Below are 22,386 nucleotides of genomic sequence, written 5' to 3' on the forward strand. Positions count from 1 at the left end.
CTACATAATGTATTAAAATTTCATAAAGATCCGCCGCCGTTTTCCCGCCGACCGCCGACTGCGGCGGCTGGCAGCTGCCAAATATAGCTGCTGCCGCTGAAATTTATGGTTTGATATTTCAAATATAAAATTTACACAAAAATAAACATTTTCTGCAAAAAAAATTTTCTTCTAGCTTCAAAAATAAAAAAATTACAGCCGTTTAAAATTTTTAAGTAAAAAAGGACCTAAAAACAAAGGTTGTTAAATAAAAGGGTGAAGGAAGCAAAAATTGACTTTGACTTACTTAAGGTCGGAAATTCATCATAACACAGGGGACTTGCACAAAAAAATTTAGCCCTCTAGCTCTAATAGGAGACTGATTAAGGTGCGGCAAGGGGCCCGACTGTTAAGGGTTAAAACATGCTGATTTATAACTTTTTGACAACATTTTTTGTATGAAATAATAATTAAAATCGACATTTTAGAATTGTCATATCAATTTCGAATTTTTCATAATGATTCCTATGACAGTTAGGCACAATTTAGAACAGTTTTGTACGAATAAGAAAGCGTAGCAACTCTATATTATCTATCAGAAAGTCAGTAACTCCATTAAAAGATGCTGTTTATCCTTTTTATCTGGTTTTTGGAATAATGATTCCTAGGAAAATAAGTTAAAGTATTATAAGCAAGGCATCTCTATAATCAAATCCTAAATATGAAAGTATGTCCTTTTACTGATTCCTATATTTATGCAATTTTACAAAAAATGTATGTACAATTTTGTTTAGACTTGGAAATTAATGTTCGTAATTTATTGTTTGACTGTTCTTCCTTCTGATTTTAGAGCTTTGATTTTATGGATGTTGTCATCCTCGTTTTACTTTAAAGTGAACACATTTTATATTCTGCGAATAAATTGACGCCTAAGCTAAAGTCACCCGTTACTGTTGAAATGAAAGATAATCAGAAATAAAATATGATACATGTATAAAAAATCAATATTTTTTATATTTTTATTCTCAAAACTGTTTAATTAATGGTGGTGAATTAACCACTTTTTGGTACGCCCCCCTTGAAACGCCTCTATTATTCTACATTCAAATTGATAATAGTACACAATGTTATTAGGTACATTGTTGTATTGATTTTTTAAAAGAAAAAAGAAATTTAATTTTAAAAGATAATTTAATAACAACCGTTCGAGATTATATTAATCAATAATAATTTTTAGATTTTTTCGTTTAATTAAATTCTTTGAAATTTTGGCGATAGTTCTCAGTGAGTAAACATACAAAATGAATGTTGTTATATATTTTTGACTTTAAACAAATGCTTTAGTTAAGACAAATTAGTTGTACCAAATGATTTTTTTAGTAGAAGAACTACTCTATAACTCAAAATTTTAATGTGTTCGTCTGTAAGAATTGGTATTTGAAAAAGCTAAAGATTTTAACTGCTATATAATAAAGATGGCTAAATTTTTATGGAAAAATTATGGTTTCCTCAAAGGGACTAGTTGAGCAAAGAACACCGCAAACACTCTAAATTACAAATAAATTGAAAATAATGAATTCGGAAATTTTTAAAGTGAAGCTTCTCTATAATTATGGTCGATCGGTCAGACTGTCTGTCCGGGCGTGACGGTTAGCTCTTTTTGTTAATTTAGACATTTTTTCTTATCAATTAAATAATTTTGTATGTTGATTCCTATATAAGTCAAATACGATTTAGGAAGCATAGCATCTGTTAAGTAAATGTTACTAGAATTTCTGTATGTCCATTTCAAACATGTTGATTTTAAATTTTTTTTTGCGAGTTGGCGATAATTGAAATAATGATTCCTAAGACAACATTGTACAGTGTTTTAGCCGAAGCTTCTCCATAATTAAGTCCTAAAAATGTAAGTATGTCCTTAAACAGTATCCTATATTTAAGCAGTTTTACACTCTACAAATGTTGATGTGCGTTTGACCTACCACTTCAGATCTTTGCATTTATAGATGTTGTTTATGAATGTTTTCATATAATCATAATGTTATTATAATTTACTGTATATGCACAAATTTATATCCAATAATATTAACCGTTCCTAACCTCTCTGAAGGGCCTTAACCCTGTCAGGATTATTTAATATTTCCTAAACTAATCTAACTCAACCTAACCTAACCTAACCCCTGGGAAGGGGGGTAAATCCTGGAGGGTTTCTGTTATAACTAACATAACTAAACCTAACCTAACCTAATTTTACTGAGCCAAAGTGAATCTAACCCCTGCGGAGGTTTCAAACCCATTAGGCTACTCAATATTATCTGACCTTACCTAACCTTACCTAAACCCTGCAGGGAGCCCTAATCCTGCGAAGCTACTCTATATTATCTATTCCTATCTAAATAAACCTAACTTAACCTAAACTAACCAATGCAGGGGACCCTAACCCTTTTGGGATACTCAATATTAATTAAACTAGCCTAACCTTACCTAATTGAATCTAAAATAGCCTGACTCCTGGAGGCAGCTCTAACCCTGCAGGGTTACCCAAGATTATCTTACTAAACCTATCCTACCTAACTCTATCCTAACCCCTAACATAACGGGTCTACTCAATATTACCTAACATAACCTAGCCTAGCTTAGCCTAACCTAATCTGACTTAATCTATCATAACCTAACCCCTATGGATGTGCTAACCCTTCAAGAGTACTTAACATTACCCAAACTAACTTAACATAGCCTAACCTAACCTAACCCAACCCATGTGGAGGGCCCTATTTCAGCGGGACAACTCAATATAACCTAACCTAATTTAATTTAACCTTGTTTAACTTAATCTAAACCCTGTGGGAGGCCCTGACCCTATGGGGCTACTCAATTTCATCTAAACTAACCTAACTAAACGTAACTCAATCTCTGGAGGAGGCCCTAATCCTGTGGAGCTACTTAATTTTACCTAAACTAATCCCTGTGGAGGAGAGCCCTTACCTTGTTTAACCTAACCTTACCCGTGCAGGGGGCCCTAACTCAGCGGGGCTACTAAACTTTACCTCACCACTGCACTGTGGAGGGCCTCCAGGGCTTTAATCTGATAATTTTTCATTTTTAATATCCGAGGAAAGCTGTCTATAATACGATGCGTTAAATAATTATTACTCAGCTTTAAAAGAAATCAGATTTCAAGTCTTTAACTTCCCTCATGTCCAATTGTTGAAATTTTGAAAGTTTTTTAAATCTGCCGTTTGAATCATATTGTTTGTTACATCTATATTTAAACCTTTAAAGATTTTACTTTTCTATAAACCATTTCAAAATTAATTTATGATATACATTATTTAATATACAACATTCAAATATAATTTTTTTATTTCATAAATAACATTTTCTACTTTTCATCCCTATTGTCCTTAAAGTGTTAACTCAGTATAAACTTTGTACTTTCCCCCCAACTAATTTGTCTAACTACGCCTCCCACAATACAAAACTGTATAAAAGTCGTAAGAAATTAAGACGGAAAAAACTCGAGATATTTGTCATGCACGTAATACGTGGACCCACCATTTTAGGGGTCACCTAAATTGTTGTTTGGATAGGTATGAAAATAAAAATTTTAAAATTTAAACAAGTTTTGTTAGCCCCGAGTGGCTGAAGGCCCGGGCTAAAAAAGGTATTAATTTTGTAATTTTTATTTTAATATTCGTGGAAAATTGTCTGCAATATGATGCTATGCATGATTTTATAAAAAGATTTTATCTTTATCAAAGATGTCTTTTTGCTCGTCGCTTGCATACAGTAATTATGTTGGTGAATTTTCTTTAAAACTTAAGGAAGTCCCTTGTTAAGATATTGGTCTGTTTCTATATTTTTTTGGGGGAGGGGCAATTTGAATAAGAAAATCCTTCAATCCCTGGATTTGTTATTTTACTTGTGAGAAAATTTGATCATTGAAGATCTATTGAAAATTGTTGGAAAACTTTTAAATTGTTAAACAATCCAAGAAATGCAATATTGGGGAGCAGAATTTTTTAAGTCAGGATGTTTAGGTTGTTGGTTTTCATTGAAGTTTTTGTGTGTTTTTGAAAAAATAGGCTAAACGTTTTACAAAATAATTTTCAGAGTTAATTATTTTTTAGATGTATTGGATATCTTAGAAATTAGTAGGATGTCTGTCTATATATTTTGAAATCTTCTCCTTTTTTCTTAATTTCAATTTTAGCTTGACAGTAATCTTTATTTAATTTTTTTTTTAAATTAAGATTTCATAAATACTACCTAATCATGTTTTATTTTTAAACAGGGCACTCTATGAAAGATCTTTGAGGAGAAGAAAGAGTGTAAATGCATCAGTTTTCATGAAAACTAATCCTGTCCTATTATTATGGCGTTATTCAAGATCTTTGAGGAGATGAAGGAGTTTAAATGCATCAGTTTTTATGAAAACTAATCTTGTCCTATTATTAGGGCACACTATGCAAGATCTTTGAGGAGAAGAAAGAGTGTAAATGCATCAGTTTTCATGAAAACTAATCTTGTCCTATTATTAGGGCACACTGTGCAAGATCTTTGAGGAGAAGAATGAGTGTAAATGGGGTGACAAGTGCAGATTCTCTCATGGGAAGAAAGAGTTGTTCAAACGTAAGTTTTATGATACTATTTAGATGCTGAGCCTTTAAAAAGTCAGGTTAGTTTAGGAAGGGCTTACCATATAATATTTATTAGAAAAAAAACATTCTTTTGATAATAGGGTAATTTTAATATAATAGTATATTTAAAGCATAATAAATTATCTTGATGCAAAAGTTATTCTTTACCACAAAATGAACTTATTGGTTGATCTTAAAACGTGGAAATTAAATATCATAAAACATGGAAATGTTGGTTCTGGTGTTTAAATCTATAATTGCCATTGTTTCAAGTTAGAAAGAAATGAGGTCAAAGCAATAAATACAAACAAAATAAAAGAAAAGTAGTGAAACTAGTTAGGATATACAGGACAATGATTCTAAAGATTAACCATGTTTGACAATTATTAAAACATTATTTGCCAGATAACTTCTAAAGTTTGGATAGGTCCCATAAAAAGTGGCCAATTATAATAATATTCGAGGTTTATCAAAGGGGGAGGTAGATTGTGCTAAAATTCCGTAACGGTGAAAGTTTTAAGGATTAAGAACAGTAGTAGAACGATTATATTCACTAAATATTTTTGTCCATAGTTCTTTTCAATAAGGTATACACATATTAAGTGAATATTATCGTTCTACTACTGTTTTTAAGCCTTAAAACTCACACCTTTACGGAATTTCAGCACAACCTACCTTCCCCTTTGTCTGAAAGAGATCACTAAGATTTGGTGAAGTTACAATTAAATATACCCTGACATAGCAGCTGAATGAAAAATTTGTAACAATTAAATTCAAATATGTATGTCCTTTTTAACGGGCTTCTGTTAGGCTGAAGTAAACAAGTTTTCTTCAGATGTCATGTCCCCGATCCTCCTGAATCCTTAGAGATTTATAAAGTAGCTTATATTTATGTGATTTTAATCTTCCCAGAGGAGTTTAGGAACAGAGACAGATACCCATTCTTAATTTTATTTTAAAAAATTTTAATTTTTTGTTTTGTTTGGGGGGATAATTTTTAGCTAGTGGCGATTTCTCTTGGGAGGGTGGTGGTACCCTCCCCCAAAATAATTATAAACCTTCCCAAGACCTATGAGAAGCTACCCTGTTAAGGAGAGTTCGATCGGTTCAGTGGTTAGGTAAATTTTTCGGTACACACAAACAGACAGACAAATAGACATCCTGTTACTTTATTATAAGGATAAAAAAATCTTAGAATATTTTATTATAGTTACAAACATTGCAAACAAGTTTTTGCTTAAATATTTTAAAATATTTGAGAGATAAAATATAGATCAATATTGGAGATAAGACAAGAATTGTTTGTATGATTGGCTATGGGCCAGATTGTAGCAGGAATACCATGTAGGTCAGGGTGATGGACAGCATTGTTAGCAGGGTGGATTGTCTAACCTGATAAATAGAATGCAAATGTTTATAGTGAATCAATACATTATTCAACTATTTGTGAAGAAAATTAGTCTTTTTATTTAAGTAAGTAATAGGCATAATGTAAATGATTTACATCCTTGTCACAAAACTAGTATCAACTTTATTAACTCCCACTTTTGTCCAAGAGTCACCTGTTTTTACCATACAAAGTGGTAAAGTTACCATTCCCTTAGGAATTTTTTGTTTGTTGAATATTTTGAGACTCAATCTATTAATAAAACTTGTTTTTATAAAATAACACTAAGGCTCTATCCTTAAATGTTGGAAGTTTTTACCATCTTCTAATATAAAAAAAATAAAAAATACTGACCTCAAAAAACTTTGCACCAGTGACCTGTCCTGCATGCCTGACTCTTGTTGCTAGTTGTCTCACCCTTTAAACAAATATTACTAGTTTCTATGCCTTCAGGCTCTTGGTTAGGGCGGAGAGGTCAAATATAGCTTAAAATCACCCACAAGACATATAAAGCTTCCCTAAAATGTACAACCAATTCAGTGCAGCAGAGATCTTTAGCCTGAGATATAAAAAACCTTACTACTTTATATCAATTAAAAATAATATGTTTAAATAAACTTTGTTGATCAATTGAAAATAATTAAGCAATATTACAGTGTTTTGATATCTGCATAACATGCTTGCTTAAAAACGCTCATTAAATTTGAAATATTCTTTTTATAAGATATTGAATTTAATTTTCTTAAAATGATTATATTCTTCATGGCTGTAGAATATAAAAATGTGAATCAAATTTGTTAAATGTAGAAGAACAAATAATACAAGCTACCTCACCAAAATTCTTTGCATAAATATAAAATTCATCAAGGGCATAGATGGAATTTTTAATGTAGCGAATGGTATCTAAATTGTATTGTCATTTATAGGATTTCATAAATACAACCTTCCCACATTTACAAACTTCTGACTCAAAAATTGTGAAAATCCTTATATTAAAGTAACAAAATCACTTTCTGTCTGTACCAAAGAATCTTGCTAACCACTGAATCGATACAGATCGCTTTTACAGTGTAGCTTCTCATAGGTCCTCGGAAGGTTTATAGCTATATTGGCAGGGTGAACCACAACCCCCCCCTCCCATAAAAAAATCACCCCCCTTAAAAAAATTTTCCTTAACTTTAAAAAAAAATAAAATAAAATATTCAACCCTTCTACCACCTCAAGTGCCCCTTGAGTTCTTAGATAGTTTATCTGCTATTGTTAGAATTAAATGAAATAGTGACAAAATGATTTATTTAAAATGTTGGGTGGTGACTAAGCAAACTATGCACCCATTTAAACCTCCCTAGAATCCATTTCACATATCCTGGTAAATTATGAGGGAGCCAACATAAATTATCATTTTATGGCAGACTTGGGAATAACTTTGCAATATGAGAAAATAGAATGAAATATTTTCTCATCCCACCAACCACAATGTGTAAGAGTTTGTTAGCCGCGTTTTTCTTGTCAAGTATTTTTTTCTGTAGATATATGAAATGGATTAATGCTTGTCTCAGTCATGTTTACTGTTTTCTCCTTTTTTATCCTTATTTAACCCTTTTAAAACCTGAAAGGAATTGTATGAAGCATTTCTAAAAGTCAAACCTATTGCTCTTTATCTAAAAAATTGTCTCTTTGCCTTACTTGAATCCTTTTTTGCATTTCTACTATGAGTGAGCGGCTGCAAACCCATTACTGCATAAAATGTGCATTGTGTTCCTGCACTCGTCTCTGAATCAGGTTAAAACTCTTTACAAAATTAAATTAATATAAAATATGTTTCAAGGATTCTTTTAAATAAAGGATATCATTTGCTCTATAAATCATTTTTTTATCAAACTTACTAACTGGTAAATATGATATACGTAAAATTTTAATACTGATTTGTATCGTGCCAGGAATTTTTCAATATTTATTGTGCTTATGAATCCTAATTGACATTAAGGAAAACTTTGTCATGCTTCTTTTTTTTTTGATTTGTTGAAAAGTTGATCACAAATTAGCTTTTCTTCATGTGCAATATCCAGGGTTGGCAGGAAAAGTCCAGGGCAATTAAAACCACATGGTTTTGACCGGTTTTAATCACCAATATTAGTCAACAAAAATCCTTAACATAAGTTCACCTTAAAAAAAAAAAATGCTGTTTTCGCCTCCCAAAATGCCCTAAATTACTACTTTTTAAAAGAAACTTCTTATTTTTTCTCAAAACGCCTGTACACACAGCATTAAAACATTGGAATTTACAACAAAAAAGACTTATTTTTAGAAAGCAACATTTTCATTTGAAAAATGTATTTAGGTATGAGAGAGGCAATAGTAAGAGGATTTCTTGGTAGTACAGATACTTTACAATTCTCTTGAATGAAAGAACAATAGTACTTAAAAAATTTAGGCTTGCCTCTTAAATTATAAAACTAACAGATACAAATTTTTTTATTAAATATGCTACAAAATTTATCTATGAAATATAGAATAAGAATTCAGAAACTAACAAATACTTTTAGCTTAAAGTAGGAACAGTGATCTTGTGACTTAATTATATTACATTAATGTCGTTAAGTTAATTTTATAATTTAAGAGGCAATCCTAAATTTTAGACTAACGTTCATTCATTAAAGAGAATCTGTACTACCAAGAAGTCCTCTCAGCTTATTATTGCCTCTCTCATACCTAAATACAAAAGATTGGGTCAATACGTCATTTACAGAAATTATTTTTTCAAAGATTAACTTTTTTTCAAAAGTCAGGACTTTTGCTTGTCCGCTGATTAAACCCTGGCAATATCCTAGTCTTGGATGGGGTGGTTTAATATCTGTGATCCATTTGTAAATTATAGGGATATTACTTTCTTTTCTAATAATTTGAAATCCATATTTGTGACATCATAGAGGGAGAAATCTGTACTCAATGGATTTATAAGGAAAATATTCATCTTAAATTGCAAATCAAGAAAATATTGTATTCATAATAGTGATAGGGAAAGGAGAGATTAAAGTTGTGTACTTATTTATGTGGTACACTTCATGTATTTTTCAAAGGAATAAGTTAAAGGTTATTTTTAAACCAATGTAAACACATTATCCTTAGATCGATTTTTGAAGAGAATATTTTATTTTCATATCTCTAATTCAGAAGTTTTAATTTGAAATACACATCAAAATCATACTAATATGTAGATTCATAAAATTAAATCTTTATTATCTCTATTAAGAATCATTAGGAATCGCACTTCTAGACATATAATGGCTCATTTTCAGTTCAAATGGCCTTTTTATTACCTTTAAGATTTATACATAGTCATATTTTCCTTATCAAAACAGATAAGATTATTCTGTTATTTAGCTGATTATAAGCTTTTGATATAAAAAAGATAATTCTCATTTTACACCTTAAGTCCATATTTTCTTTCAGAATTGTTAAAATGTTTTTGTTGTAGGCAATATTATAGTTTTAAATTTGTTTTGGTTAACATATTGATAAATGTGAAGTTTGAAAGTTGATCCCAAAAATTAATTTTTATATTTACTTTTAAACATCATTCTTATTATAAAGTAGTTGACCAATTTTAGAATTAATGAAATTTTTTTCTATGATATAAAGCTGAGTTTATATTATTCAAATTGATGCATTTTAGCAAAAGAAACTTTTAATTCATAGATTTCCTTAATGTAGGAATAGCTTTTAGGCCTCTTCCAGTTTATTTACAACTTTAATTCAATTATTTTAGTTTTATCTCTTCTAGCGGTTACGCCCCAAGAGGCCTCTAGGGGGACTTTAAATTTTGGGGGGAAGTAGCCCTCCCCCCCTCTTACATTTAATTTTAATTAAAAAGGAAAACCCTTTTGGTTCAGTGGTTAGCGTAATCCTTTGGTACAGAAAAACAGACAGACATCCTGTTACTTTATTATAAGGATTGTTGATAACAAGATCTTATTCAAATCTAAATACCTGAACAGTTGACGAATATTGGCCTGTTCTAAGGCTACTGCTTCAATCTCATCCTCTATCTGAATTGCGATATAAATTGTTAGATTTAAAACTACAAAATAATGCCAATAAAGTTTCTATTGTTTTCATAGAATATTTTGTATGCTGAAAATACACAAAATACCCATTGCCCCATTAAACCTGACTTAAAATAAAAACATAAGACAACCCTTCCCCCCCCCCCTGCCCTCCCTAATTTTCAATTAAATTAGATATGTTTGAGAGGGGGGGAGGTATGTGCTTAAAAATGCAATTGAATGAAACTGCCTTTGATTATCAAATAACACTAGTCTTAAATTCTACACAGTATCACAATGCAATTTTCACATTAGCAAATGAATTACTACGAGAATATTTTTATTAGATATAGTAGTTTGGTGTTTTTTTTAATTATAAGTGCAGTACCGATACTTTTGAATATTATAATTAGAGTGTGTAATATCTTATTAACTATTACTAATGGCACTTTCCAAAGTAAAAACAAAAACTTGGCTGGGTTGTGTGAACATACATGGTGTTAGTAAATAAGACCCTAATCCTCTAATTATTGTGTAGCTTGCCAATTTCTTATGTATTGTGTCTTTATCTGATGAAGATTGAATTCATAGTTATTTCTTGCATCTTATTATTAACAGCTCTTCGTGGATATAAAATGTACAATTATAAGATTAAAACCAGTGTTTCTAGAAAACTGGATATAATACGATGCTAGACATAGTTTTTTTTTTCATATGGATGAGAACTGGTTATAATCCATCTGATATTAATCAGTTTCGAATGAATAGGACAAAAAAATTTACTTGTTTTTGAATTTATAGCTGGTGTTTCCCACTTGGAAAAATAAACGTAGATGAGGTGGGATGGGGCCTTTTGTAATGTAATGTTGTGCTGTTCTGATGCTCATTATATGATACATGTGTGGAATTGAGGACATTAGAGTAAAACAAGGGAAGAAATTAAATTATTTCATGATTTCACCCTGTGGAAGCAATTTGCTAGCAGTCAAAAAAGGTCCCCAACACTTGATCCATGTAGTTGTTTGGGTTACACATTTATATTCATAGATTTATTTTAGAAACTGATACTTATGTACCTGTTTTAGTATTTTGTATATTTTATTAATCTGAACAATTCCACCAGTAATGCAGATTGCCTGTCCACCTATCACTATCACAGACCCATAAGCATACCCAGAACCTGATATGTAAGAAAATATCAGGGTTAGGCCAGATATCCGGCTAAGAAAATATTAGGGTTGGGCCAGAAATCAACCGGATATCTGGCATCCGGATAGGCTCAATATACGGTATCCAGCCTAACCCTAGAAAATAAAACATGCAATTGATTTAATGGGATGGTGAGGGTTCTACACGTAATTTCTTTAATGTCAGACAAAGGTTTGTCGCTCACCCTATTTCAATTTTAGATTTAAAAAGAATTTTTTTTTTTAAATTGGGGGGGGGGGGTGTTTAGGGAAGATTTCTTAAGGGACTGTAGAGGTACAGCCCCACAAAATAACTAAAAATCTTCAATGACTTATGGCTATAAATAGCTTCATGTTAAGGAGAGACCTATCGATCCAGTGGATTGTCCAAACTTGTGGTAAAGGTAGATGCATCATCTAATTTTATATAAGGATGTTTAAAAAAGAAGATTAGTTATTTCTCGCATCTTATTATAAACAGCTTTCCGCGGATATAGAATGTACAATTATAAGATTAAAACAAGTTTTTTTAGCCCTGAGGTGCCGAAGGCACTGTCTGAAAAAACTGGTTTTAATCTTATGATTGTACATTTTTATATTCGTAGAAAGCTGGATATAATATGATGCTCGACATAGTTTTTTTCGTATTGATGAGAACCTGTTCCTATCCACCGGATTTGAATGAATACGAGAAAAAAATTAAACATTTTCATGGCAAACCTTTTATTAATATATAAACTGCAGCAATGAAGCATACTTGAACATATGATAAGATGTAGAATACCGGGAGCTCCATTCCTGTAAATAGAGAGATGTGTTTTAGGTTTTTATTAATAGGAAAACATCATGTGCTAGTAAATCTCATTTATTTTATTTTATTAATTGATTATTTTTTGTCATTGTTGTTTACCTACCCAGCGGAAAAAAATGCTAATGAATCGTAAATATTTGCGAAAAAGTGAATTCGCAAAATATGTAAAAATTTGTAAACAAAAAATTGGGAGGGAGGGATTTTTTTGTCTTTGGCGGGGTTGGGGGTGTCCCACCCCTCAAGAAAATAGCTTAAATCTACCACAGTACCATTAGATATATTCTCTGAAGAGTAGAATCTGATTGTTGAGTGGTTACCTAGATCTTAAGGGACGGACTTACAAACATCAAGCTACTTTATTTTGTAGATAATTGTGGCTACACATTTTATGTATAAAAAACCTAAATTATTTTATAGTTAAGTTTTTATGTTTGGATGTATAGATCCTTGTTCTAAAATAAGGAAAATAACCTATTTTAAATGTTGAATATTTGAAGAGCATTCTATCAATTATCACCTTTCCCGTCTTGTGGTTGGCAACAACCCATTTGCAAAAATTTCTGCAATTTCTTTATTCAATCAAGTAAAGCATACATAGGTTTTTATCAGTGAGTGAAAAAGCAGAGATAAGACATCGGCCGATAAATTGATTTACTTCCCTAATGATGATAGAGAAAATTTCCCGAACTGTAGATTACAATTGACAATCAAATTGAACCAATTAATCAAATTTAATAAAAGTTCCCAAAGTTGATGAGCCAATGAATAAGAAAAAATGTATAAAAATTTGGGGACAAGTGTAATAAACAGTGCAATGTCCCTTCCCTCCTGATTATAAAGGGATAGTTTTATTAGGGTTGGCAATCCGAATCCAGAATCCGAAATCCGCCCAATTTTTGGCCATTTTGGAATCTGAATCCGTTTTTTAGATTTGGATTCTTAATTGTTAGGCTAAACTTAGCGTCTTGAGTTTTTTTTCTTCAATTTTTTAATTTTTGGGCGGATTCTTGTAAGAATCTGAATCCAGTCCAAAAATTAGACAGATTGCCATCTCTAATAGTTATACTATTTGCTTTGTACTCAGTTAAGTTATCTCAGTGTTTTAAATTTAGAAATTGTACGTATAGGATTTATGCAACATAACTGATCTAATAGAAATTTGTAATATTTTGAAAAAAGGCATCTAGTGTTCACTTCTTCCACCAGTTAAAAAAAATTATGTTTCTCATCATTTCTATGACCTTGGGGACTTCATTCATGAATGTCCCCAAAATGTCTGTCTTTCCTTGTGTGTGTGTGTGTGTGTTAAGGTAATTTTGATTGAATGATTCCTGGTGTCTTGAATCCAAGTGAGAAGTAAACATAATAAAAGCATCCATTCAACCATTCCTGGAATATTAGATAAAATTATAAAGATGTTGGATATTTTGATTTTGAGGCAACTACCATAGCAAATTTCATACCTTAACTCTATCTATGGGTTAGTTTTTATTATATCATACATAAAATACCTCTTTAAGAATTAACAAGTAAAAACTAGGGTTGGGCCGGATACTGGATATCTGAATAGTTTCAATATCTGGTATCCGGCCGAATATTGAAAATGGCAGATATCTGGCTGTGTATCTGGCCAAACCATAGTAAAAACATATACCAGTACCAGATATCTGGCTGAATATCCGGCCAAACCCTAGTAAAAACATATACCAGTAAATGTCAGGATTGCCATAGTGCAAGCAAAAGCTTTGTCATCAAAATTTAAATCATCTTTTTTGATGAAGAAATAAGCATTGAACAGTCCAAATCCAGTGTAGGTAAAACATATCAGAAGGAAAACTACTCCAAATTCCCTAAAACAAGATTTTTGTAAACTTCAAATTAAAGTTTTTAACAGATCAAAACAAACTTAATTAATTTGAATTGGAGTTTAGAAATTGTTAAAGATACAGCAATGATGGAGAGCTAAATCATTTTCTTCATAATTGTTTTACTTTACTGCAAGAAGATCTTTTGAATGGGAATCATTTGTCAAAGGGGCTAAATCATAATTTGTTGATGTATTTGCTTTTTTTATGCCAAATATTTAAAACTTGTTCCTGAGCTGGATCTTTAAATGTGTAGCTATTGCCGCTGCTAGAGGTATAGCCACGTAGCCACAAAGACATCTACTTTTGATATATTTATCGTAAAACCATTGAAATTGAGGTTTTTTTTTATAAATAATAATGTTATTAGTTTTGTATTAAAATATATAAATTGATGTACAGACACGGGATGAAGAGGAAAGAAGTATTGTCACGGCAGTATTAAATATGTTGCCTGCCTAACCTTGTAGGGGACAATTTAAAAATCCATGTTATATTGGCAGCTATGACTATACTGGCTACAGCTATGACTACGGCCACGGCTACAGCAGTGGCAACTGCAATGGCTACATATTTATACTCTGGTATACAAAGTTTTTAAGGTAAACTTATTTTTTTGTGTAATGGCCCATTTGTATTTTTCCAAACCTATATGGAAAAAATTACTGTTTCTTTCTAAAAAGATAAAAAACAATTCTTGTAATTATTCAAATAAAAGAGGCTTTACCTCAATTTTAATTTGTATCTTGTTACAACAGTGATTGATTTGATTTTCTTCAATGTAACTCGTATTATTAGTGGTATGAAGGTTCCTGAGATCAAAACTAGCACTTGGAACGACACTAATGATACCTAAAACAGAAAAATATGCATTTTTGACAAACTTTATGTACAATAACTTACACTATGATATATTGTAAAAATTTGATATCTTTCTATTAAAAGACCCTTTAACATATCTACTGTTTTTGCTGTTTAAATTTTATAAGTGGGAGGGGATAGATGGACCAAAATTTACAATATTCTTTTGGTTGATAACTCATTTTAAACAGGTTATTTTTAAGTGGAATTTTATATGAACATTAGAGTAAAACTATATAGGGAGAAAGGGTTAAATAACTGTATCTCCCCATCGCAACCACCTTGCGCAACTTTTCTATTAGGTCAGTTAAAATCAACCAAAGGTGTCGTTTATATTAACATAGCCAGGTAGAAGAAAATAATTTAGAATCAGACAAAAGAGTTCTTTGAAAAATGAAAGGAGGTAGTTGTCTGTATATACATGTATACTATAGATCTGTTACATGAATATATTTTGCTTGTTTATTATTGATTGCTTATTATTGATTGCTTATTCTTTCTAGAGTTTATATATTTTACCTCATCTCCTGTGTGCTTTTGTATCCTCTTGTAAAAACTAAAAATTAAGAAGAAATGTATACCTGCAAGATGTTGATATTCTCATTGATTTCCTCAGTGAAGATATAGTAAGCACAATGACAAAACAAAGTAATCTTTGTTAGATACCATCCTAAATATAAAGTAGGATTTGTCCGGATATCTGGCTTAAAACCAGATATGGAAACTATCCGGATACCGGATATCTGGCTGACTTATATTGCTGGATATCAGGTAATTTGCCAAAAAAATATCCAGTCCAACCCTTATATAAAGCATATAATTTTGTTTAAACCAAGGGGACATTAGAAAATAAGCCTATTCAAAGCCTCTAAAGCCAAGTTTGATTTCTTAGTTTACAATAATGTTTTTGAACTTATTGGATGGCAATAACAAACTTAAAAATTTTGATTGGATGTTTTATCAAGTGCAGTGTCCAAACGTTTCAACTATTAGTTTTAGTCTGCATAAGGTAAAATGTATAAAGTTTATTTTGTAAGCTGCTTACCTATTAAAACATAAATACTTCCAGGTTTCCATCCAACTACACTGTTTTTATCTTATAAGTTAAGTATGATTCTGGAATAGGATCATATAAATATCTTATACCAGAGGGGGGGGGGGGGTTGACAACTTTTTACAAGTTTTAAGATTTTTGGTTAGTCCTCTAGGTTCAGGAGCTGCAGGACGCCAGGTTTAGGAGCTGCAGGACGCCAGGTTTAGGAGCTGCATGCCTCTAGGTGGTCTCTGGGCAGGTAAAAATTTAAAATAATTTTTTAAGATTTAGAAGTCAACTTATAAAACAAAATATGCATCTTTATAAATTTTATTTATATATTTGAAGAAAAAAGATTTGTTTTATAAGTTAGTAATTCTTTTTTTGTACCTGTCCAGAGACCACCTGGAGGCCTGCAGCTCCTGTACCTCGAGGCCTATCCAAAAATCTTAAAACTTGGGAAAATTCATCATATAAGAATGATTTTATCTCTAATAATTTATCCTCTCAGCCCATAGATAAAGCCTTTAATTTCTGTTAACACAAATGTGTCAAAACTCCCCCCCCCCCTCTTGTGTCTTTTTTAATATCTATTTACCAGCTATACAAAGCAAAATATTTTACTCATTATGAAAAAGGGGTCATATTAGTTAGGGTTGGGCAGGATACCGGATTTTAAATATCCGGCTTGATTCCGGATATTGAAACTATCTATTCCTGATATCCGGCTGATTTCTAATGCCGGTTATCCGGCTGATTTCTAATGCCGGTTATCCGGTCAAATATCCGGCGTTTGCGAGATATCCGCTGAGATGCCGAATATCCGGCATTAGAATTCAGCCAGATATCCGGTATCTGGCCAAAAAAGTATCCAGCCCTACCCTAATATTGACATGATTATTTTTTTTCAACTAATCTGAAAATCAAGAAATTTCAAAGCTAAGTAAATAAGGCTAAGTTCTTATCATTACTATAGTAAGAAGTTTTTCTTACATATGCAGATTGGACTGTACTCTTTGTTGTACTTAATTGATACTTTAATTAACTCTTGGTTCAAACTATAAGTGTCCAAACTTTCAAACCAATATCATTAGATTTTAGACAATATTTAAGAGCAATATTGATCCATTCACTGAATTCATAATTTTCCTGCTTGTTTTATTAACTTCAGAAATTTCATAACGCTTATCATGCTAATTATTCCATCCTGGTACAGCTTTGTTTCTTCTGAAATATTATTTTTATTAACAATCTCCAAAAAAAACTAGCTATGATTGTCAAAGGAATCAAAATCAAGCGAACAGGAAATTCTATGAGGTCAAAAAATTTAGAATAGCTAAAAAATTAGGGTTAGGCCGGATACCGGATATCTGGCTGATTTCTAATACCGGATATAACATTTCAAATATCTTGATTTTTAGTATGGTTGGGCCGAATATCCGGCAATTATCAATATCCGGCAAATTACCAGATATCCGACAATAGAAACCAGCTGGATATCCGATATCCGGATAGTTTCATTATCCGGATCCGGCCGGATATCGAAAATGGCCGGATAACCGGCCCAGTCCTACTAAAAATCAAGATATTTGAAATGTGACATTAAATTAATAGAAACTTACTTTTTGTTATAATTGCCAAGTCATTTTTATCCGTATTCTGATTTTCTTTTCTACCAGTCATCCGCTCATAAAATTCTTCATAATCTGTTATAAATACAAGGATGACAACATCTATAAGTAGCGAAGCATAAAAAATTGTCAAAAACATGCTGAAAGGCAGTCCGACCGTCATGGATGTTTTCTTAAAACGAGGGGAAATTTAATTATGATATTCTTGAAAAATTTTGAAAATCGGACCATAAACATAAAATATGGGGAAAAATATGAAAAAGAAAAAAATAGCCAAAAACCTGCTAAAAATGAATGTTTTATAGTTAATTAGATCCCTTATGGTGGAAATACTGTCCAAAAATTTTATCTTTTATGGCAGCCAAGAAAATCACGTTTTCCCCAAAACGTTTCAGACATACATACGGACTGACATACTAACAGACGGAAATTTTAAAGTATAGAGTAGCTTCGCTACTAATAATGGATATAGAATAAGTGGATATTGTGAGAGATTCTTGCAGGCCCTGACAAACTTATTCTCCCAGTTGACTAATGTAAAGATACCCCATCCCCTTCCCTGAACATGGAGGAATGTATTGAAGAGTGAAAAAATAGTTATTTGTTCCATCGTATTATAAACAGCTCTCCGCGGATATAAAATGTGTCATTATTAGATTAAAACCAGTTTTGTGAGCCCTGAGATGCCGAAGGCATGTCCTAAAAAATGGTTTTAATTAGGGTTGGGCCGGATATCCGGCCATTTTCAATGTCCGGTATCCGGCCCACTTCTAGTTTTAATCCTATGATTGTACATTTTTATATTTGTAGAAAACTGGATATAATACGATTCTAGACATAGTTTTTTTCATATGGATGAAAATCGTTTCTAATCCACCGGATATTAATCGGTTTCGAATGAATACGAGAAATTGCTTTCTCGTATCATTCAAAACCGGTGGATAAGAACCGGTTCTAATCTATGATTAACTAAACATTTTTCAAAGATAAAGAAACTCACCTATAATTTCTTGTTCCGCAGTTTCTATAATATCTGGCAGATTAATGTTTGCTAAAGCCATCATTTTTACAGATTCTAGATTTAGCATTTTTTATTGGCAAAGTCCATAAGTAAAATATGAAACAATGCTTTATTTTTAAACTAGTGGATGCTCCCCTAGCATCTAGGAGCTCTAAATTCGAAAGGATATGGAAGGGCAGAAAAATAGCTTAAAACCATACAAAGACATAGTTATAAAAATAAAAAAATAGCCTAAAACCATCTCAGGGCATATACGAAACTTCCCTCTAATGGAGAACCATATCGGTTCAGTGGTTAGCGATATTCTTCGCTACAGACAAAAAAGCTTAGTACTTTATATAATAGGATGTAATAGGCATTTTATGTGGAAGGCGTTTTTTGAGATGGCGTTTTCTGAGATAGGCGTTTTTTTTTGTGATAGGCTTTTTCTTTGCTGGGCGTTTTTGAGATAAGCGTTTTTTGAGATGATCCTTCATTTCCAGATGGCTATATTTATTAAATCTGGCAGATTAATGTTTGCTAAAGCCATCATTTTTACAGATTCTAGATTCAGGATTATTTATTGGCAAAGTCCATAAGTAAAATATGAAACAATGCTTTTTTTAAAAATGTAATAAGCATTTTATGTGGAAGGCGTTTTTTGAGATGGCGTCTTCTGAGATAGGGATTTTCTGAGATGGGCGTTTTTTGAGATATGCGTTTTCTGAGATGATCCTTTATTTTAAGATGGCTATATCTGTATGTTAAATGAGATAAAGAGGGTGATTTTTTCGCGTAGTTCTGTACAGTTTGGTGTTGGGTTGTAATCAAATGCTCTTTAAAGTCTAAGTGTTCTTGATTATAACAAAATGTTAATATATGAGGAACAGTTTGACTTAATAAGAGCATTTGACTACGACCCAACACCAAATGTAAGTGTTACTACGGAATCAGTCGAGCCAGCAAAGTTCTGACTAAAGCTTTTAAATTTGAATAACATCTCTTATTGCCTCGCCACCTTCCTTTAGGGATTCATTTCAATTGACTTTTCCCTTTGAATCAAAAATAAAAAAAAACTATTAAGCAATTAAAACAGCCGTTGAGTTAATCTTACTGGACATGTATAAACCAGGATGACAACATTCATAAAAGCGAAGCTCTGAAATGGTATGACAGACGAACAGTAACTCTAGGAGAGTGTCAGAACTGAATCAATCGGATGATTATATTAACATAAAAAAAATTTATTTAAAAAGTTAAAACCAACATGTTTAATTAAACGCATGGACATTCTGGCAACGATTATAGAGTTGCTACGCATTCTAAATCGTACCTAACCACTATAGGAATCACCATACTAAGTTTGAAATCGATAGGGCAATTCTAACATGCGTAAAAAAAGAAGAAGAAAAAACTATCCGTTACGGACGTACGGGCGGACCGACCCTAATTATAGAAAAGCTTCGCTTTTAAAAAGCACACATACTATTTCAATGTACATGTATTACATGTTAATGTAAGGAGAGTTGGTGAGAGAATGGATTCTTTAATTAGATTTAGATACAAATGTTAGTTATTTCATTACTTTTAATTATTGATTGAAATAGAAAGGTGAAGTATTTAGAGACAAACATTGCTTTAAGAAAATTTTTTTACGGTCGTTATTTGAAAAGACTGTACCTAACTTTTTTGTTTTGAAGTTATATGTTTTTATGAAAACTTTTTTGTTTTGAGCATCTATTTATTTATTTAAAAAATCAGTTTTTTTCTCTCAAAGGGCGTAGTCGAACACAGAAAATCCACACCTACAATATGAATAATTGTAAAAAGGGTAGTGTTTCGCTTGTTTGTTTATTGATTTAGGGTAGGTTATATTTGGTTCTATGTACCCCCACAGAGTTAGGGCACCCCAGTGCCTCCGAAGGGTTTAGGCATAGGAAGGACCTCTTCCTTCAAAGTTTAAATTTTTTTCAAAAATAAGAGGGGAGTTTCATTGCTTGACAGGTTATTTGAGGAAAAGTACCATTCTTTTTATGTACATACAAAGGTTGTACTTTATAAAATAGGGTAATTTGAAATTATTTACATGTAATTTGGCAACCCTGAGTCAAATGTCAATATCTAATTGTAGGTATAAATAAATTAAATGGTTATAAAAGATTTAAAATACCTCTAGTTTTAATTATTTCTTAGATAATTTTAGTTAAATTTCATGGCACTAACGCCGCTACTCTGTAATTACTTTTTAAAAAGTAATTTGAGAAGCGATATTTTACGTGCTCCTAGGGGCGTAGCTGATAGTAATACATATTACACTTAAAAGAGATAAATATAAAACTATTAAGACTATTTTTTATAATCATTCTCAGTTGATTAAAAAAAATGTCTCCCTATCTCCAATTCATGTAAAGCGTGTTGAAGGCGAAATCCTGTACACATCTCTGCATTTATGTTTATATTTTTAATTTGTTATTCCTTGCTAATTATGGTTATAATTGTTATTGTTCATCATTTAATTGTTACAAATTTACTCTACTAAAAACATTTATTACTTTTGGGAATTGATTTCGTTTCATACTTTTGAAATGATTTTCTTATTTAAAATGATGCTTTAGAAAATACTTAATTGCAATGTATGTTTAGTATCAAAGAAAAATTGAAATAGCAGAACTATTTCCCCCCATCAATTTGTACAGCTTTCAGAGGCTAGGGGCGGTGCAATATTAATAGAAGATTACTTTATAGCTTGAATATTTATAATAGTTCTTACTTGCAGATATGTTTTTAACTGAAGTCGGCGTTACCCTCTTAGAATTTTTTTTTCTTCAATTTTTTTCAATTTTGTACTCCGCCCCCCCCCCCTCCCCCCGACTACCGACGAACAACTATTTTAGGTTAGGTTAGGTTTTAGGCTAGGGAGCTGAGCGCTGCGGCCAGAGTACTCAAATTTTCAATATTGAAAAAAAAAGTTCTAAGAGGATAATACCCTAAAGTCATAAAAAATATGACATTAAAATATCAAAATATTTTTAAAAATATACTTGAAGTACTACCCAAAAGTAAACTTTATCCTAAATGACCTATAGTCTAACATCAATACCTAGCCTAATAATCACGGGTTACGCGAAAGCGGCAAAACTTATCCTTGTTAATTATTAATTGGTATTTGTATTTTTAGATATCCAGAAACCTGGAATGTATCCTGCCAACTGCAAACAGTTTATAGAAGGAAAGAGCATTATATTATACGCTACTAGCGGCAACGCCACTAGAGGCCTCTATATGCAAATATGATTGAGGGGGATGAAAGTTGACCCTCTACTTACAATTTTGGTTTGAAAGAAAAATTTAAGATTCACTAAAGTTTTTTAGGCAAAACTATTTTAGGGGAGGGTTTCCTTTACCCTCCCAAGAGAAATCTTTTATAGAAAAAATTTTCCTCCTCCCCAAAAACTCTTTTCAAAATGAAAATTATAATTGGAAGGTCGACTTCTTTCCCCTACCTTTCACCCTTTTGCCCCTAGAGACCTGTAGGGGCATAGAGGCTAGTGTATATATAATATAATATTCTCCAAGGAACCTGTATATATGGTATAAACTGTTCATACACCCACTCTGTACCTAACGACAATTACGGATGGAAGGCCAGCAAATGCCGCAACCTAGAGGTTAGTTTAGTACAAAATCGTCTAAGCTTTTGGTATTTTCCTCTTAGGTTTCTTTTACAATTTTTAAAATTTGAACAATACAAAACATTTATCGCAGGGACAAAGAACCAGGATTCTGACAATTCTACGTGAAAATTTCCACACAACCCATTTCCTTATTTTCCCCCGGCCCTTTTTACTTCCTTTTAGTTACAGCACAATCCAAGTTTTATGCGATTAAAATATCCAAATTTTTAGCAATTTTAAATGAAATTAATTTGCTCAGCCCTTGATTTATC

The 22,386-nt window shown here is 31.7% G+C and overlaps 2 protein-coding genes across 7 annotated transcripts in view; one reads left to right on the forward strand and one right to left on the reverse strand.

The window, feature by feature from the left end:
* The window catches only part of LOC145334062 (uncharacterized), a 104,601-nt gene that overhangs the window by 17,700 nt on the left and 64,515 nt on the right, over nt 1-22,386 (forward strand). For all 6 annotated transcript variants that reach the window (XM_080179339.1, XM_080179340.1, XM_080179343.1 and 3 more), the window contains exons 10-12: nt 4,521-4,611; nt 21,619-21,666; nt 22,014-22,108. In XM_080179339.1, the coding sequence (XP_080035465.1) occupies nt 4,521-4,611; nt 21,619-21,666; nt 22,014-22,108 (234 nt within the window). The remainder of the gene's footprint in view (nt 1-4,520; nt 4,612-21,618; nt 21,667-22,013; nt 22,109-22,386) is intronic.
* Nucleotides 5,913-18,504, reverse strand: LOC145334398 (uncharacterized). Its single transcript, XM_080179852.1, has 6 exons — nt 18,441-18,504; nt 11,960-12,037; nt 11,129-11,232; nt 9,997-10,055; nt 6,361-6,424; nt 5,913-6,011 (listed from the first exon to the last, which is right to left on the reverse strand). The coding sequence occupies exons 1-6, from the start codon at nt 18,502-18,504 to the stop codon at nt 5,934-5,936; spliced, it is 447 nt and encodes a 148-aa protein (XP_080035978.1). The 3' UTR covers nt 5,913-5,933.

This window comes from Acartia tonsa, chromosome 12, assembly GCF_053477335.1.
Source record: "Acartia tonsa isolate MP-2025a chromosome 12, ASM5347733v1, whole genome shotgun sequence".
In the NCBI taxonomy this organism is placed as follows: Eukaryota; Metazoa; Arthropoda; class Copepoda; order Calanoida; family Acartiidae; genus Acartia; species Acartia tonsa.

Bases quoted from the DNA above. Each gene is read 5' to 3' on its own strand.
- LOC145334398 (XM_080179852.1), bottom strand. From the start codon at position 18,504: ATGATGGCTTTAGCAAACATTAATCTGCCAGATATTATAGAAACTGCG. The intron at 10,056-11,128 runs GTACATAAGTAT...ATCGCAATTCAG, and splicing joins TATACAAAATACTAAAACAG to ATAGAGGATGAGATTGAAGC. The intron at 6,012-6,360 runs GTCAGTATTTTT...TCTATTTATCAG, and splicing joins CTGGTGCAAAGTTTTTTGAG to GTTAGACAATCCACCCTGCT.